General features: G+C 47.2%; 1 protein-coding gene across 4 annotated transcripts in view; it reads right to left on the reverse strand.

Annotated features, from left to right (window-relative positions):
* The window catches only part of CSNK1A1 (casein kinase 1 alpha 1), a 61,069-nt gene extending 42,982 nt beyond the window's left edge, over positions 1–18,087 (reverse strand). For 2 of the 4 annotated variants that reach the window (XM_038772415.1, XM_038772413.1), the window contains exons 1-2: positions 17,903–18,086; positions 16,533–16,639 (exon numbers count right to left, since the gene is read on the reverse strand). In XM_038772415.1, coding sequence (XP_038628343.1) covers positions 16,533–16,639; positions 17,903–18,025 — 230 coding nt within the window. In that variant the 5' untranslated portion in view covers positions 18,026–18,086. Of the gene's footprint in view, positions 1–16,532; positions 16,640–17,902 lie in introns of all 4 variants that reach the window. The other 2 variants (XM_038772416.1, XM_038772414.1) reach the window with 2 other exon arrangements.
* Between the last annotated feature and the right edge of the window lie 1,266 nt (positions 18,088–19,353).

Here is a 19,353-nt window from a genome sequence, read left to right on the forward strand (position 1 = left end):
CAAGGACCTTACAGTCAAGGGGGGGAACAGACAATAAATTACAGATATGTTCGTAAGTGCAATAGGACAGAGCATAGGGTAAATAAAGGGTACAAATCCAGGTGCAAGGGTGATGCAGAAAGGAGAGGGAGTAGAGGAAGTGAGGGCTTTGTAGGGGAAGACTTCTTGGAAGAGATGTGATTTTAATAAGGCTTTGAGGGTAGGGAGAGTGATCGTCTGTCAGATATGAGAGGGGGCGGGAGGAGGGGAGGTTCCACAACAGAGGCAGGATGTGGGCGAGGGGTCTGCAGTGATAGATGATGAGGTACGGCAAGTAGATTGGCATTAGAGGGGTGAAGTGAGCGTGCTGGGCTGCAGCAGGAAATCCGCAAGGTAAGATAGGAGGGGGCAAGAAGACGGTCCTTTAAAGCGATGGTAAGGAGTTTCTGTTTGATGCGGAGGTGGATGGGAGCCACTGGAGATTCTTGATGAGTGGGGAAACATGAAAAATACGGTCACAATTTTTGGTAGCCTTTATTCTTCTATTTGGGGCTTATCAACAGCTTCTAAGACTTCTACTAGTCATTCTGCAGAATTAAAGCCCTCCTTGAAACACAAATGAAACAAGTTGAAGATCACAACACTTACAACACAGGATGCTTGTAAACTGAAAAAAAAAATACACCTGTATAAACTTTTCCCAAATGGGTTTTGTGAAATGCAATAATTGTTAATGTCCAGTTCCAGCAAAGGAAGGTTCCCTGCTTTTGTGGCCTCTTCGACTTTGGTCTCTTCATCAAGCTGTTGGAATTTATGGGAGTTTTGGAGGAAGGTTTAAATTCTAGAAGGGTCAAGGAGTAGAGGACCGGTGAGAACATTGTGACAAAGGGGTAAAACTCCAAATGGATGTCACTTCTTGTTGGGGATGGGGGAGATAGTCCTCAAATGAATTCACACCATATGCATCACAAAATCAATCCTTCCTTTTTTTTAACCATCGCCTCAATCGCCCCCGCAATCTCCCGCAGGAAGTAGTTGCAATGGCCAACCGCTCTTCCCAATATACACCCACACGAGCAGAAAATTCACAACCGTTCAATCGATCAGTAGCCCACCTGGATGATTCAGGCCTCCAAAAGGGATTTTTTTTTTTTTAGTCTGAAGGATCTGGTTTGGCTATTCACTGAGGCAGACCTAAAATGACCCTTGGGCAGCAACTCTACTTCGGAAGGGTGGGAGTGGAATTGAGGAAGTTCAAAGTCAGCAGCATTACGTGTACTGGCTTTTAAAGTAAGCAAGGGCCAACCGATGGATCGAATTTAGAGATAAGACCGCTTCAGCCTTTCTCTCAGGATCCCATGGGACTGCCCTCAGCACGTCATTTATTCAGTTGAATTTACTGAGTGCTTACTGTGTGCAAGGCACTGTACTAAATGCCTGGGAGAATAAAATATAACAGTATAATAGACACATTCATTCAATCGTATTTATTGAGCATCTACTGTATGCAAAGCACTGTACTAGGCGCTTGGGAAAGCATACAATACAGCAAGAAAGAATGACAATCCCTGCCCACAATGAGCTCACAGTCTAGAGTGGTTTTTGGTTAAGCACTTACTATGTTCCAGGCACTATTCTAAGTGCTGGGGTAGATACAAGCAAATTGGGTTGGAAATAGTCCCTGTCCCACATGGGGCCCACAATCTTAATCCCCATTTTACAGATGAGGTAATGAGGCACAGAGAAGTGAAGTGACATGCCCAGGGCCACACAGCAGACAAGTGGCAGAGACAGGATTAAAACCTTGTTCTATCCACATGCCAAATTCCACTCAACCTCCCAATCTGTATAAGTTATTCTACTTTGTAAATGTTTTTACATCCCCCACCCACCCACTGCTTTAGAATGTAAGTTCAATGGGGACAGGAAATGTTTCTCTGGCTTGTATACTACTTTCCCATGCACTGAATACAGGACACTGCAACCCAAAGGGCAGGTGCTCATTAAAGACTAAATACCCTTCTCTTTAGTGCTAGGGGTAGCTACTAGTTCTACAAAAGAAATGCTGCAATTCTTCTATCACACTACTGAAATATCCCCACTCATACACAGGAAGAAGGTTCAGTTGTTGTTACACTTCCAAACTTTCTGGGAAGAGGAGTTGAGGGGGGAAAGCAGAACTGACTTTCCAGACTGTTAAAAACACGCCTCCAAACACTGATAAAAAAAGCCTTAAAAGCCAATGAATTACAGGAACACAATTCCTGACATATTGGTATTGCACCCTGTTATTTCCTTAGATTCCCTCCTACTGGCCCTACTGGTAAAAAATTTGCGTCTGCCTCTCCCATTAGACTGGAAAGGAAAATAAAATGATTAATGAAGCCATATTGTCATAATAAATTAGTACCAATGATCCATCTACACTAATATCTTGTCCCTAAACTGGACTTTGTTGAAAGGATTGTGGTGGTTGCCCTCATTGAAATCTAACTTCAGGGTTGCTAAGGCACTCTTTAAGGCACCTAATATGGACCTCTCGGTCATGAATTTTTCCAAACCCTCTTGTCCTTATTGATATTTTCCACCTGCACAACCAACTACTGGGCCAGTGAATGCATTTGGAACAAAGACCTTCAAGCTTCAATTGGGAGAGTCGGGGGCTCCTCCTGTTGTGGCATTTGATGCACTATTTGGTGCCCTCTGGCCTGTAAGCTCGTTGTGGGCAAGGAACGACGTATTGTACTCTCCCAAGGGCTTAGTACGGTGCAGTGCACCCAGTAAGCGTGCCAATAAATATCACTGATAGACAAATCTGTTTTCACCCTAGTCACACCCATCATAATATTGTAGGGTTTCATCATTCCACACTGAAGAGTCTGGAATCGGCTCCTTTTTGCCCTAACATCCTGGAAAATGATTTGGGGGAGGGCAGTGGAAAGAGGGGAAAGAGTGCTACTTGACGCCACAATGGTAGCTTTGGGTTGTAATCATTATGTGATTACTATGAGCCAAGTGCTGCACGGTGCATTGGGATATATACAAGATAATCAGGTCCCACATCATCAATCGTATTGAGTGCTTACTGTGTGCAGAGCACTGTACTAAGCACTTATGGAGGTCACAGGCTAAAGCAGAGGAGAAAAGGTATTTTTAATAGGGCTGTAGCACAGGAGCTGGAACCTTGTCCATTACTTCAGTGTCCAGTATCAACAGGGCATCCCTGCGTCCTTCCAAAGCAGCACAGGTAACCTTAAAGCCACACCATACTGATTCCTACCATAGGAGGCAAGTAATAACCCTGGTTTCTGAGTCTGAGACTAATGTGCCAAACTGTGGCTTGCCCCCGAATCCCGAGGTTGCTAAAGGATCTGCTGGACTCGAGGCAGTCTTTTATGTTTTGTGATATTTTTCAACTACTACTACGATATCTGGACAGCCGCGGGAAGGACAGTGCTATAATTTTCTTGAAAAACTAAGGAATATTACAGAGCGTTCCACTGGCATTCAATAACTTCCACCCACAACCTCGACAACCTGATTGTTTCAGGTTATAGAGGCAGATCTGAATTGCTAGTTTGCCAATTTACTTGAAACAGAACTTCAGGAACTTAACCCAGCTCAAACACATTTTCCCAGAAGGTGCTTTATTTGCCCTTATGGTTTAGGAACCCAGGAAATGTGGCAGGCATTCTTCCTGAATCAATCAAAGGCACTGAGAAGCAGCATGGCTCAGTGGAAAGAGCACGGGCTTTGTAGTCAGAGGTCAGGGGTTTGAATCCCAGCTCCACCACGTCTGCTGTGTGACCTTGGGCAAGTCACTTAACTTCTCAGAGCCTCAGTTACCTCATCTGTAAAATGGGGATGATGACTGTGAGCCCCACGTGGGACAATCTGATCACCTGTATCCCCCCAGCGCTTAGAACAGTGCTTTGCACATAGTAAGTGCTTAACAAATGCTATCATCATTATTATTATTATTTATTAAGTACCTGAAGTCTGGGATGTACAATGCATTTGGGAGAGTACAACAATAACAAGAGAAATCTCATGGCTCATGAGATTTAACTGTGGGGGACTGGAGAAAAGACAAAAAAATGATCAGAGCACACAAAACAAGGAGAAAGAACAAAGGTAAAGAAGAAAACAATTCAAACATCAGAATAAAATGAACAAATAACTGAAGATACAATACATATGGATTCAAAACTGTTCCTGAAAATAGGGGCTGAGGGTAGGAACAAAATGTTCAAATGTTTACAGTCCACTAGACCGTAAGCTCTGTGTGGGCAAGGAATGTGTCTGTTATATTGTTGCGCTGTACTCTCCCCCAAGCAATTAGTACAGTTCTCTGCACATGGTAAGTGCTTAATAAACACCACTGACTGATTATGGGGGAGGCACTGGGCTGACACGCTGAGGTGATTGATGTGCATTCACTGGGGATGGCTTCCTGGGGAGGATAAGGAGAATCTACTTACCCCTCGCCCACCTCCAGCCTCTGGCCTGCTGTGTGCCCTCTCTCCTTATATCTGGCAATTGATCTCTCGCCACATCTTCAAAGCCTTATTAAAAGCACATCTCCTCCAAGAGGTCCTCCCTGACTAAGCCCTCATTTCCTCCTCTCCTACGCCCTGTGTCACCCTTGTACTTGGATTTGCACCCTTTATTTACTCTTCCCTCAGCCCCACAGCACTTCCACAGCACTTCCACTTTTTAGACTGTGAGCCCACTGTTGGGTAGGGACTGTCTCTATGTGATGCCAATTTGTACTTCCCAAGCGCTTAGTACAGTGCTCTGCACATAGTAAGCGCTCAATAAATACGATTGATTGATTGATTCCATGCACACGCCTGCAATTTCTTTATTTGCATTAACGTCTCTCCCTCTAGACTGTAAGCTCATTGTGGAAAGGGAATGTGGCTATGGACTGTCACACTGTGCTTTCCCAAGCACACAGTAAATGCTCAATAAATACGACTGATTGATTAACAGTACGGTACAGTCAGAAGGGGAGCTTGGAAAGAATGAAGAGTGCAAGCTGGGAAGTGGCTGGTCAAGGAAAGTCGGGGAAAGCCCCGAAGCCCATGGATGTTTCCGAGTAAGCCTGCGAGAAAACGATCCGTCATGTGGCGGCCTGAAATATGGATCTAAGGTGGGGAGGGGCTGTGAGATTAAGCTAGCTATTAAACCATGATATGGCAAGAGTTTGTACTAGCGTGGTAGCAGGTCTCCTCCCATCCCTGCTGTTAATACCATCATCCTTGTTGCAGCAGAAACCCTAGACATTGGGGATATTCTCAACTCCCGATGGCCCTTCAGGTCTCGCATTCAACCAACTGCCAAATCCCGTGGGTCTAATTTATCCTGCTTATCTGCCATTTCCTCTCCGAGCAAACGGCTACATCCTGATTCATATTTTTGCCCATCAGCCACTACTGTTCTCAGCCTCATCACGAGTCTCCCTGCCTCCAACCGACACATACACGCTGCTGCACGGATTAGTCAGTGGTGCTTACTGAGCAGAGCACTGTGCTGAGTGCTTAGGACAGTGGAGTAGTTGATAAGCATGATCCCCACCCACAGAGAGCTACCATCGTCTTGAAGCGTCACTCGATATACATTGCTCCACCCCTAAAGAACCTCCAGTGGTTTCCCATTCCCCCTCCACATCAACAGAAACTTCTCGGCATCAGCTTCCTGACTTTCCACCACCTCTCCCTTCCTTCCGTGTCTGTTGCCTTCCCGTTTCTACCATGCTTACTCTGTAACACAATCAACTCTCCCCTCCCCTCAAATCCACCAGACTACAGCTCTCCATCTTAAAAGCCTTCCTAAAATCCCATCTCCTCCATGTCCTCCCCCCAAACTTCAAGGTACAACAGATGTTTCAACCCAATAGCCATACTTAGCACTTGGTGCATTAGATTTCATTGCCTACGTTACACTCAGGTATAGAACAGTTTTTATTTGGATTTCTGTTTGTGCATTCAATTACTTATTTTATTTCGTCCTCGTGGACTGTTGTATCCACTTATGCCAGTTAGCGGCAATTCATCATTGCTGTGTGTCTTCGCCCCTTTAGATTATGAAATAGAGAGGCTGGCTCCTAGTGAACACTCCCAAGTGCTTTGTATGGCACTCAGTGGGCCTTCAAATGCCATTACTCCTATAAACTCACACTAAGTGCACAACAGAGGCCGCTGATTGATTGAGGGGGAAGAACCCAGAAATGTCACCACAGAAGTATCAGCGAGATTTAGCTGCTTACACAGTGAGGGCTGAAAGAATGAGGAACCCAGAATGAATGTGATGGTTGTGGGCATCTGGGATCGGGAGGATAATGGCAGCATTGGAAGGATGAGGAATGGTCTTAGGAAGGATGAAGTTCAGGTTTGGCTATGCTGACTGAGGTCACTGGCAGGACAAGATCCATTCTCGTGATTTTCCAGCAGCAAGAGGAAAGGCAGTACTATACATATTGGTAATTTTTTAATTTATATTAAATGTCTGTCACCTCCTCTAGACTATAGTAAGCTCACTGTGGGCAGGGAACATGTCTTCCAACTTTGCAGTACTGTCTTCTCCCAGGTGCTTAGTATAGTGCTCTGCACATGGTAAGCACGCAACAAATACCACTAACTGACTGATGGATTATTGTAAATTGGATCTGAATATGGTCGATTTGGCTGTCATCTGCAGACAGGTGGTGTGATGGTTCAAGTCAGGTGAGCAAATAAGCTTGAGAGATTCCCATCCTCAGCCCTTGTGAATAATATCTACATTCAATTATAGATTCTGATCAATCTATGTATATATATTTTTGTCCACCTTCCCCATTACAGTGTTAAACTGCTTATGGGCAACAGAACATGTCTTGCTTTGGGTGTGTTCTCCCAAGCGCTTACAGTGTATTGCACCCGCATGAGTGCTCCAATACCTTAACTACCACCACCTCTACCACTAAGAGAGTGAATGAGAAGCGGGGTGGCCTAGTGGATAGAGCCTGGGCATCAGAAGGACCTGGGTTCCAATCCCTGCTCTGCCACATGTCCACTGTGAAATATGAGGCAAGTCACTTCACCTCTTTGGGCCTCAGTTATCTGTAAAATGGGAATTAAAACTGTGAGCCCTGTGTCCGACCATTAGTTTGTGTCTACCCCAGAGCTCAGTACAATGCTTGGCACATAGTACGTGCTGACTAAATACCATACCATCCCATTACCAAATACCATAAAAAAAGTAGAGAGAGAAGAGTAAGGGGGCTGGAACAGGACTAAAGGGACACCCACAGATGGAGAGTAAGAGGAAGCAAGTCCAGCAGACAAGAATGAGAAGGCACAGTCGATGAGTTTAAGAGAACCAAATGATAGGCCTTGGAGGCTAATCCAAGATCTGAAAGGTCTTCAAGGAGGAGGGGTTGAAAGTGTCAGAGAGGTAGAGGACAATTAGAACAGGAAGAAAAGCCCACTGGATTTGGCTACTAGGAGGTCACTGGTGTCCATAGGGAGGTGGAAGTGAACGGGTCAAAAAATCTAACTCCAGTGGGTCAAGGACAGTTGGTGGAGAAGTGAAGGCAACAGTTGTATACAATCTGTTCAACGAATTTGGATGAAAAGAGAAGCAGGGAGACAGCATGATAAGTGGAAGGAGTAGTGGGATTCAAAAGACTTTTTCTACGTAATACAAGGATGACCAAGTCTCATGAACCCCTAAAAACATACAGCCGAGAGCCTCAGATCAAAAATAATTCCTTTAAGTTATTCAGTTGTATTTATTGAGCACTTACGGTGTGCACAGCACTGTACTAAGCACTGGGGAAAGTAAACAATGACAATAAACAGTGAGCAGGAGTTCCCGGGATGGAGATCCCAGGGGATCAATGAATGGAAGGTGCAAGTGAGAGGGACAGCACAAGGGCTGAAACGGTGGCACACTACAGCCTGCCACCTGAGCAACACACACACATTTGTTTGCTGCCCAGAAAGTAAAGATAAGTGGCCATGGCTTTAGAATCAGTTTGGCCTCCCCTGGTATAGAACTTACCAATAAGGACTGGGGGCTACAAGGAAAATTTGAAGAGCAAATGAATTGTTCCAGGAAGAAGTAATGGTGGGTTAAAAGCCATTTATTGGATTCTGCACTTCAGGTCCTAGTGAGACTAGTACAAAAGGAGAAACCCAAGAGAACTTCAACCACGGGCTTTTAGGCTTTTGAAAAAAGACATGACAAAGCAAAGTGACCTCACTATTTTCATGGACAACTCCCAATTACGTTTCAAATTCAACATCTGAAATGATCTTCTACTGTAATTTGACTTCCCACTCTCAATCTACAACCAGGTAAATTTGGAGGGCTGGACCAGAGCAAACTAACAACAACAACAACAGTAATATTTTGCTCAGTGTTATGTGCCAGGCACCGTATTACTCACAGGGGTAGAAACTACACAATCAGTTGGGACACACAGTCCCCCTTCTAGACTGTGAGCCCGTCGTTGAGTAGGGACTGTCTCTATAATGTTGCTGACTTGTACTTCCCAAGCGCTTAGTACAGTGCTCTGCACACAGTAAGTTCTCAATAAATACGATTGAATGAATGAATATGGGGCTCTCATTCATTCATTCATCCGTATTTATTGAGGGCTATGTGCAGAGCACTGTACCAAGCGCTTGGGAAGTACAAATCGGCAACATATAGAGATGGTCCCTACCCAACAACATTCTAAGTAGATGGGAGAACACATATCGAATTCCCACTTTACAGATGATGAAATCAATCAATGCTATTTACTGTTTCCTATGCACAGAGCACTGTACTAAATCCTTGGGAAAGTAAAATATAATAGAGCTGGTAGATACAATTCCTGTCCATAAGGACGCTATAGTGTAGAGGGGGAGAGAGACACTCAAATAATTGACAGAGGTAAAATAGGAGAATCTAAGTATATTCACACAAGTGTGTTGGGCTGAGTATCAAAGTGCTAACGGGGCACACATCCAAGTGTGTAGCTGACGGTGAGATGAGAGTAGGGAGGGGAAAAGAGGGCTTGGACAGGGAAGGCTTCATGGAGAAGATGTGATTTTACAAGTTTTGAAGGTGGGGACAGTGGTAGACTATTGAATACCTAGAGGGAGGGAGTTCCAGAGGATGTGGGCAATGGGGTCAGTGGCAAAACAGAAGGTGGGTAGGCATCAGAGAAGCGGAACGCGTGTATCGAGTTGTAGTGGCAGCTCAGTGAGGTGGCGGGAACGAGCTGACTGAGGGCCTTAGAGATGATGGTAAGGAGTTTGATGCAGGTGGACGGGCGACCATTGGGGATTTTGAGATATGGGCTGAACGGTTTTTCAGAAACATTACCCGAGCAGCAGAATGAAGTATGGACTGGACAGAGGAGAGACAGGAGGTCAGCAACTAGGCTGAGGAAGGAGTCGAGGCAGCAAGTGAGTGACTGGGTCAGCATGGTAGCAGTCTGGATGGAAAGCAAAGGGAAGGGCAGATTCTAGAGATGTCGCAAAGGAAGAACTGACAGGAAGGAATGGGTTGAATCAGAGAGATAAGTCAAGGATATGCCAAGATTACGGATTTGTGAGGCAAGGGAGGATGGTGTGTTGTCTACGGTAATAGGAAAGTCCGGAACACTCATCTGACAGGGTTTGGGTGGGGAGATGAGTAGTTCTGTTTCGGACGTGTTAAGTTGGAGGTGTTGATGGGAACCCAAGTAAAGGTGTCCTGAAGGTGGAGAAAGGGCGAGACTGGAGAGGGCGCGGCCGGAAAAGTAGAAACTGAGCCGTGGAAAATTTCAGTGACTTGCTCATGGTCATACAGCAGTTAACTGGCAGAGTCCAGGATTAGAACTCGGATCCTCTGACTTCCAGTCTGTGGTCTTTCACACTGGGCCATTTTGCTCCCCAATACTTTAGCCCCATTAAGCACATCAAAAACACATAGCCCATGGTTGGGCATTTGACAGGCATCTGAACTGTGGCTGCCACCTCAGGGCCAAGTGAATGGGAATGATGCAATACTAATATCACAGTCCACATTGATTCAAAGATATCTGCATCATTTTACCATACCCTTTGGCCAGAAATTACTGTATTTCAGTCGGCTTCAGTAGAAACCCAATGATCCAAACCAGTTATTTGGCCATCGGTTAATCTGGATAAGCAAAAAAGCAGAAAAACTGCAATAAAATAACATGGGTGCTGCTTGGAGGTAGAGAAGATCAATTTTTCTTAAGTTTTCCGAAATTCGGTTAATTTAATCAGTGTTGGTCCAATTATTTCAGATAATTGGCTTCCTGCTTAAAAGGAGATAAAATGATCACTAAATACTGTCTATCAAAACTTGGGGAGGGGAAGAAGAGGGAGAAAGGTTAACAGCAGACCCACCACAGTCAATTAAAAAGATTTCAAAGCAACCACAGCAGAAGCTTTTCTTTAAAAGTCCAGAATTTGCTTGCTAAAACAGTTGTACCGTGGCTCTACTCTTCGTGTGATGGAAAGGCTAGAGTCTCAACTTAACAGGGGACAAAAAAATGTGCCCAGCAAGGTGGGGCGGGAGGGAGAGGGGTCCTTTCATTTCTTATAAAATACTTCAAGGAATTACAAGAGACTATTAAACAGCTACGTGAGATAGTACTCTGCTACAAACCAGAAATGGAGGCAGAAGGAAACAGTGCAGTAAGAGGTCTTAAATCCTCCTAAGGGCTTCAGGAAAGAAAAATCTTAGCTAATGCACAACTACCAATCGGGTGGAATTTCCAAACGGTGGCCCAAAGTATAGCTTGGGAGGCACTTTTTCTGGATTGGCTGAAAACTCCTTGAGTCTTCAAACGTGCATTTATTTTTAGCTGCGAGAAGCCTCCTGGTTGTTGGTCCAAGGACTAGTTCATTCATTCAATCGTATTTATTGAGCGCTTACTGTGTGTAGAGCACTGTACTAAGCGCTTGGGACTAGCTCTGACAGCTGCTTTCTGAGTTGCTGAGGGTTGGCGTTGGCCCTGCTCCCCCCCATTCGTTCGCCTGCCCCGCCGCCCCCGTCCCCAGTGCCCACATGGGATTTCCGGCTCCCACTTCGAGAAGCGGTCCTCTATACCTTGATTGTCACACCCTAGCAGCAAAATGTACTCATGTAAGTAGGCTCCTGCCCTTTCCAAGGGTTTTGCTATGCATTTTGGCTACAGTGATGTTAGGGGACTAGGGACCACTCACCTGATGACATGAGCCCATCTGGATACAGAGCACCGTGGTACGGGGGCACGGCAAACAGCTAACCTGCGGGCGGCATTGGAACTGGCAGACACTATGGTGCAAGTAATAGTAGCACTCGCTGAGCATCCACTGGGCACCCAGTGCTTGGAAAATACCAAACACGCAGGTGGTACATTTCCTGCCCACGAGGAACTTATGCTCTAAATAAAGATCAATAGTAGAACTGGTGATATAGTGGAGTCAAAGGATTTAGGTCCTAGTTCCAGTTCTGCCAGTGGCCACTTTTGTGGCCTCAGGCAAGACACTAAACCTTTCTATGTCTTGGGTTTCCTCATCTGCAAAATGGATATAATTACCTGCCTTTCCCTATCTCACGGGAATGTTGAGAGGGCAAAACTAAGCTAAATAATGTGACAGTACTCAGAGAATAAAAGCGCTACATAAAAAAACCCAACAGGATTAGTTTGGTGTGTTTTTATCCTCAAGACATATTCCACATATCCTTTGAAAGACTCAGAAGCAGCATGACCTAGTGGAAAGAGCAGAGGACTGGGAGTTAGGAAACCTGGGTTCTGATTCCAACTCCACACCTTGAATGCAATTCCCTCATCTATAAAACAAGGGTTAAAATACCTGTTCTCCTGCAGACTGTGAGTTTCATGTGGGACAGTGTCTGCACTGATTGTATTTCATCTACCCTATAGCCTAGCTCATAGTTAACTCTTAAATACCACAATTGCATACTTTACAAAATTGGAAGGGTGAAACTTCAGATCCTCCAAGCTTCTCACAGAGTTCTCGGCCCTGGGCCCCCTTCAATCAATGGCATTTATTGAGTGCTTACTATGTGCACAGCACTGTACTAAGTGCTTGGAAGAATACTGTCCTTCAAACAGATGACAGCTAATAATAATAATGGCATTTATTAAGCGTTTACTATGTGCAGAGCACTGTTCTAAGCGCTGGGGAATTTACAAGGTGATCAGGTTGTCCCATGGGGGGCTCACAGTCTTAATCCCCATTTTACAGATGAGGTAACTGAGGCCCAGAGAAGTTAAGTGACTTGCCCAAAGTCACACAGCTGACGAGTGGTGGAGCCGGGATTTGAACCCATGACCTCTGACTCCAAAGCCCGGGCTCTATCCACTTAGCCACGCTGCTTCTCTAAGAAAACAAATGCTTTCTGGCCATCTGAACCAACTCCTTAAAAAATAAAAACCTGATGAACTTTATTTTTCACCTGTCCAATTTGTAGTTCAGAAGCCGCAAATAGCTTCCCGGAGAATCTCAAGGGGTCCTTTTGACTAGGCCCTTCCTCTTTAATAAACTTAAATAACAATCTGCTCTCCTCTAAGTTTCTACTTCTCCGAGGAGAGCGATGGTCTACATGTAAACAGACCCTATTATTTTGGTGGAAAACTGTGGCACCAAAATGCCATTCCAACCTGCACGTCTTCCCCTTCCTTCTCCAAGTCAAGGAGAATAGGAGGTCAAGAAAGGGACTAGGGTGGCCCCCACCACCCAAACTGGAATGCCGTGAGACCTAAACCCAGCATCATTCTGCCTGCAAGGGATGTGGAAACCCAAGAATGCAAGAACAGCTGGGATGGGGGAAGTATGTACCAGGGTAAATTAGCCTGACCGGTTTGGTCAAGTCTGTCCAAAATCTGCCACATTAATTGTCTGGAATTTCCCTCCTCTCAAAAGACCAACAACACAAAAAAAAACCTATAAAGTCTGGGGCTGGAGCACGCATCTGCAGTATTAAGTCAGAGAATAGGGTAAAAAAAAAAAGAGGAAAGACAGTGGCAGATCATCTCCTGGTAGAAAAAGTTGAATGTTGGGCTCTTGTTTCTAGTCAACCGGGTTTCTGCAATGAAGCCCTCAAATTACGCAGTAATGAGTACTTAGGAAGCAGTTCTGACTACACAAACCAAGCCAACTTTCTCAATCAGAAAATGAACAGCAAGAAGGGGAGGTCTTGATGAATCTTGAACACATGCGCACAGCTGATAGCTCTACCCAAAAAAAGACACAATGTCGTCTCGGCACACTCCCTAATTCCCAAAGGCTGTTCTATTCAAAAATGCGCAGTGAAAACCCCCTTAGAGGCAGAACTCGGGGAAAAAAATGCAAATTGAGACCAGACTTCTGAGGCAAATTTTAATTTTTGATGAGCAAGAGCCCCCAAACTACTACTTAGATCTATGACACTCACAAAAAAAGGATGAAGCTTACAGTAGTAAAAGAATCAACTCATTACACATGAAACCAGCATAGAAAACTTGTAAATTCTTCTAAGCGAAAAAGCCTTAAACTTTATAAGGTAAAACAGAGTCCATTTTTAACTGGAGTTCAATTGCAAAAAAGGTACTAATTATAATGAGTGTTTGTCAAGAGGTAAATCCAGATTGCTTCAGCAAAAGTAAGCAAAAATAATACAACCCTATGTAAAATTTTGAAGAGGACCAAAAAGACACGAAAATCTTATTTTATAAACTGTAGGGCTGATCCTAGAAATCCCACACCACTTTCCTGTGGGCACCTCAAGGTTTGGGGACTTTTCTCTTTGGAAATCACATTCTGGGGATTCTCCAATAGTTATAAATTGCATTCAAGTGAAGATGCTTTAGTCACACAATAATACATTAGACAAAAACCATGAATTAAAACATTCTTGCTCTTTCTCTCATCCCCAAGCAATCTGACTCACTCAAGTAGTTCGCTCATTTGGTTTAGTACCAGGCCCATTTTTTCCTGAGTAAATGCAGGAAATGGCTCACCGAGAGCCTTCCCATACTGCAAGTGTAACAAACGATGCTTTTCAAGTCAACAAGTAACACTTGTTAAACTTACAATGTCCCTTTCCCCCACAATGAGATCTAAATCGGGGAACATTTTTATCCATCAAAAACAATATATTTTTGTCAGCAGCTTCTGGTACCACAAACCTATTTGCTCTTTGAAGGTTAGCAGTGTTATAGAGGAAAACAATGATGTCATTTCAACAGCCTGTTTTGTGGTACACGTCTCCGGAGAAATCCAGACAATTGGTTAAAAACCCTGACCACAAACAAGCCTTCCTGACTACGGTGCCGCCGAACAGTTTAGGAAAAATGAGGCAGTTTTCTAAATCTCACTGACCTGCTGTCCTTTTGCAAATGGGCTTTTTCCTTCTGTCATATAAAAACTGGCACACTTAATTTTTGAACTATTGGATGTTGGGGGCAATTACACGGAGGATCCATAGATTTCCTTAAACTATAAACTAGTTAAGCTTCCTCTCCCCCCTCCACCCCCACCGTTTTACCTCCTTCCCTTCCCCACAGCACCTGTATATATGTATATGTTTGTACATATTTATTACTCTATTTTACTTGTACATATCTATACTATTTATTTTACTTTAATATGTTTGGTTTTGTTCTCTATCTCTCCCTTCTAGACTGTGAGCCCACTGCTGGGTAAGGACTGTCTCTATCTGTCGCCAACTTGTACTTCCCAAGCGCTTAGTACAGTGCTCTGCACACAGTAAGCGCTCAATAAACACGACTGATTGATGGATTGAAACTAGATTTCCTTAAAAGAAACAAATCCACAAGACTCGGAAGAAATCGAGTAAAACTTGAGAAACCAAGGCACTTTTCTCATCTCTTTGACTGTTTAAGTTCTCTAATAACCACACTCCTTGTCACATCCCAGCTCAGAATGTGTAAGGTTAGGATTTTTTTTTCCTCCTCAGCACAAACAGTTTACATACCAGCCTAAGATGATCAAATAGACTATATGGTGATGAAAAACTGATACGGCGCTATGCTCTTGAGTTCCAAAAACGACGGGCCACGCTACGGAAAATATTTGATGAGGGCCTTTATCAGTGAACACTAAAACTACAACGTAGTACGGTGACCTCTACCGAAGTGACCGACTTGTAGTAACCCACTGTTGGGTAGGGACTGTCTCTATACGTTGCCAATTTGTACTTCCCAAGCGCTTAGTACAGTGCTCTGCACATAGTAAGCGCTCAATAAATACGATTGATGATGATGATGATGAACTGGGACGGAGCGAAAGAAATTCATCAACGACGAGAGAGTTATGAATGATACTGGCACGGTGTCGTTTGACAATTCGGTGGCACAGCTGTTGCGGAAGCCACAGACGCGGGCCTGTTCCCCTTCCTCCCCGCGGCTTTTATACCGAGCTCGGGCATTTAATTCGGCACGAAGGGATGAAGGGGGCCGAGGAGGGGAACCCGGCGAGGAAAAGGGACGGGAAAATGGGGTTGAGTCACGTCCATCCGCCATTTTCTAAGCGGAGGAGGAAGACATGTTGGAACAAAAAAAAAAAAATCCCACAACAAAAGAGCAGCCATTTCCCCAGCCGGCTCCAAAGGCCCCCCAAAACCCGTCTACGTGTTTTGTTTTGGGGTCTGCCTCCCCCTTCTAGACTGTGAGTCCGTTGTTGGGTAGGGACCGTCTCCGTTTGTGGTTCCCAAGCGCTTAGTCCAGTGCTCTGCCCACAGTAAGCGCTCAATAAATACGACTAAATGAATGAATGAAACAGGCCGGTGGGACCCTTTTAGACTGTAAGCCCACTGTTGGGTAGGGGCTGTCTCTCTATGTTGCCAACTTGGACTTCCCAAGCGCTTAGTACAGTGCTCCGCACACAGTAAGCGCTCAATAAATACGATTGATTGATTGATGACTGGGGGCAATAGCCCATGCTGGCGGATGTACACGTCCCCACTTCCTTTGGGCGACCCCAATCAATCAATCGTATTCATTGAGCGCTTACTGTGTGCAGGGCACTGTACTAAGCGCTTGGGAAGTACAAGGTGGCAACATATAAGAGACAGTCCCTACCCAACAGTGGGCTCACAGTCTAAAGGGGGGAGACAGAGAACAAAACCAAACATACTAACAAAATAAAATAAATAGAATAGATATGTACAAGTAAAATAAATAGAGTATACAGGTGCTGTGGGGAAGGGAAGGAGGTAAGATGGGGGGATGGAGAGGGGGACGAGGGGGAGAGGAAGGAAGGGGCTCGGTCTGGGAAGGCCTCCTGGAGGAGGTGAGCTCTCAGTAGGGCCTTGAAGCTGACCCCAGTGCCCAACTGCCCATCTACGGGATGGGCAGAACCCAAGGGACTGGATGGGCCCACAGAGGGCCAAGGAAAGCCAATTCCAGGACAAGGATGCGGGATTCGGGAAGCCCAGGCGACCACTTCCAGACCAGAGGGCGGCCGGATCCGGGTTGGTGGTGATGGTGGTGGTGGGGGGTCCTTTTCCCACGCCTCCTGCCCCTCCGGGGATGCTCGTTTGCTGGTCCTTACCGTATGTGGGGGATGCCAACCCCTCCCTGGAGAATCTTATAGAGTTTACTCTCGTACAGCAACTGGGGGTGTCTGGCCTTCTGAGACTCTAGCTTCACTGCCACTTCCTGCAGGGGAGAGAGGGGAAGGGGTCAAAACACCTACTCAATAGCTCTAAAACGGATCAAAACACTCACCTAAACGCTCAGCTCTAAAACAGAGAGGTGGTGGGGCAGATAATGATTAACCCAACTACCAACGGTGGCAAGGGTAGGGACTGTACCAGCTGCCGACTTGTCCTTTCTAAGCGCTCAGTCCAGTGCTCTGCACACAGTAGGCGCTCAATAGATACGACTGAATGCTCGGCACGCAGTAGGCGCTCAATAAATACGAATGAATGAATGGTCTGCACGCAGTAGGCGCTCAATAAATACGAATGACTGCTTTGCACGCAGTGGGAGGTCAATAAATACGAATGACTACTCTGCACGCAGTGGGAGCTCAATAAATACGAATGAACGACTGCTCTGCAGGCAATAGGCGCTCAATAAATACGAATGAATGACTGCTCTGCATGCAGTAGGCGCTCAATAAATAGGACTGAATGAAACGAAGTAAAGGGAGGGGGCGTAATTAGAAGAGCAACCTGATCTCCTTGTAATCTCCCCAGCGCTTAGCACAGTGCTTTGCACATAGTAAGCGCTTAGTAAATGCCATAAAAAAAAAAACCGAGGCCCAACGGCGTCCCCAGATGAGGGAAGGCTCCGGTCGGTCTCCCTGGCATCCAAATGGCGATCTATAATGACGGCACTCAATCGTATTGATTGAGCGCTTACTGGGTGCGAAACACTAGGCGCTGGGGAGGTGCAAACTGGCAACATAACGTGGCATCCACTAAGCTATTACTAGGTGCCAAGCGCGTGGATCCGCGGATTCCCTGGTACTTAGCACAGTGCTCTGCACACAGTAAGCGCTCAACGAATACGACTGAATGAATGAATCCCGAGGGTGATCCTTGTTTCTGTAATGATGATGGCATCTATTAAGCAATTATTAATTGAATGAATAAATGAGTCCAAAGGGTGGTCCTTGTAATCTATAATGCTGATGGCATCTATTAAGCAATTATTAATTGAATGAATGAATGAGTCCAAAGGGTGATCCTTGTAATCTATAATGCTGATGGCATCTATTAAGCAATTATTAATTGGTTGGAGGGGGCACGTCCTGGCTAAGTCGTTGGGGGCGACTAAACGTCCCAAACGATGCCACTTCCTAACAGCCAGACCCACACCCATTTTGAGGGTGACACTGGAGCCCCCCTTTTTTTTGTAAATACAATTTTGTCCCCCCGAGAGGGTGAGGCCTTTTTTTTTTAATTATTTTTTTACCTCGCCGTTGGTGATGTTGATGGCCAGGTAGATGTCCCCGAAGGAGCCGGACCCGATCTTGCGAACGAGCTTGTACTTCCCCCCGACGATGAACTCGGCCTTGGAGCCGCTGCTGCTCGCCATGCTGAGGCGGGGGGTGGGGGGGGGGGGTCCCCCCTGCCTGCCCCCGGGGCGTCCCGGGGACGGAAAGGGAACCGGGGGGGGGGGGCGGGAGGGGGGGAGCCCTGTCACACCGCCGCCGCCGCCGCCGCCATCTTGTCCGCCCTCGCCTCAGCCGACACAAAATGCCCTCGGCCCGCGGCGGCCCCCTTCTTCACGGCGCGGAGGACTCTGGGAGCGCCGCCGACGGGCGCGAGGAGGAGACACCGCCCGCCCCCTACGCCAATCACGTCAACCCGGCGCCCGCCGCGGGCGCATGCGCCCCCGCCGAGGGGCGGGAGAGGGGGCGTTCCGCGCATGCGCGGAAGGCGGCCCCAAGTCCTCCGAGGGGCGGGAGGGGGAGCCAGCCCGCGCATGCGCGGGAGGCGCCCCCCGCCATCCGAGGGGCGGGAGGGGGAGCCAGCCCGCGCATGCGCGGGAGGCGGCCCTAAGCCGTTCGAGGGGCGGGAGGAGGCCCCAAGCCCTCCGAGGGGCGGGGCGAGCCAGCCCGCGCATGCGCGAGAGGCGGCCCCAAGCACTCCGTGGGGCGGGAGGGGGGAGCCAGCCCGCGCATGCGCGAGAGGCGGCCCCAAGCACTCCGAGGGGCGGGAGGGGGCGCCAGCCCGCGCATGCGCGGGAGGCGGCCCTAAGCCGTTCGAGGGGCGGGAGGAGGCCCCAAGCCCTCCGAGGGGCGGGGCGAGCCAGCCCGCGCATGCGCGAGAGGCGGCCCCAAGCACTCCGGGGGGCGGGAGGGGGAGCCAGGCCGCGCATGCGCGGGAGGCGGCCCTAAGCCATTCGAGGGGCGGGAGGAGGCCTCAAGCCCTCTGAGGGGCGGGGGGGGGGGAGCCAGCCCGCGCATGCGCGAGAGGCGGCCCCAAGCACTCCGAGGGGCGGGAGGGGGAGCCAGCCCGCGCATGCGTGGGAGGAGGACCCAAGCCCTCCGAGGGGCGGGAGGGGGAGCCAGCCCGCGCATGCGCGGGAGGCCGTCCTAAGCCATTCGAGGGGCCGGAGGGGGCGCTAGCCCGCGCATGCGCGGGAGGAGGCCCCCAGCCATCCGAGGGGCGGGAGGGGCCCCCACCCCTCTCCCCAAGCCATCCGAGGGGCGGGAGGAGGAGCCATTCATTTCATTCATTCATTGAGCGATTACTGTGTGCAGAGCACTGTACTAAGCGCTTGGGAAGTCCAAGTTGGCAACACATAGAGACGGTCCCTACCCAACAGTGGGCTCACAGTGTAGAAGGGGGAGACAGAAAACAAAACATATTAACAAAATAAAATGAGTAGAATATGAACAAGTAAAATAAATAAATAGA

This window comes from Tachyglossus aculeatus, chromosome X1 (assembly GCF_015852505.1).
Source record: "Tachyglossus aculeatus isolate mTacAcu1 chromosome X1, mTacAcu1.pri, whole genome shotgun sequence".
Taxonomy (NCBI): Eukaryota; Metazoa; Chordata; class Mammalia; order Monotremata; family Tachyglossidae; genus Tachyglossus; species Tachyglossus aculeatus.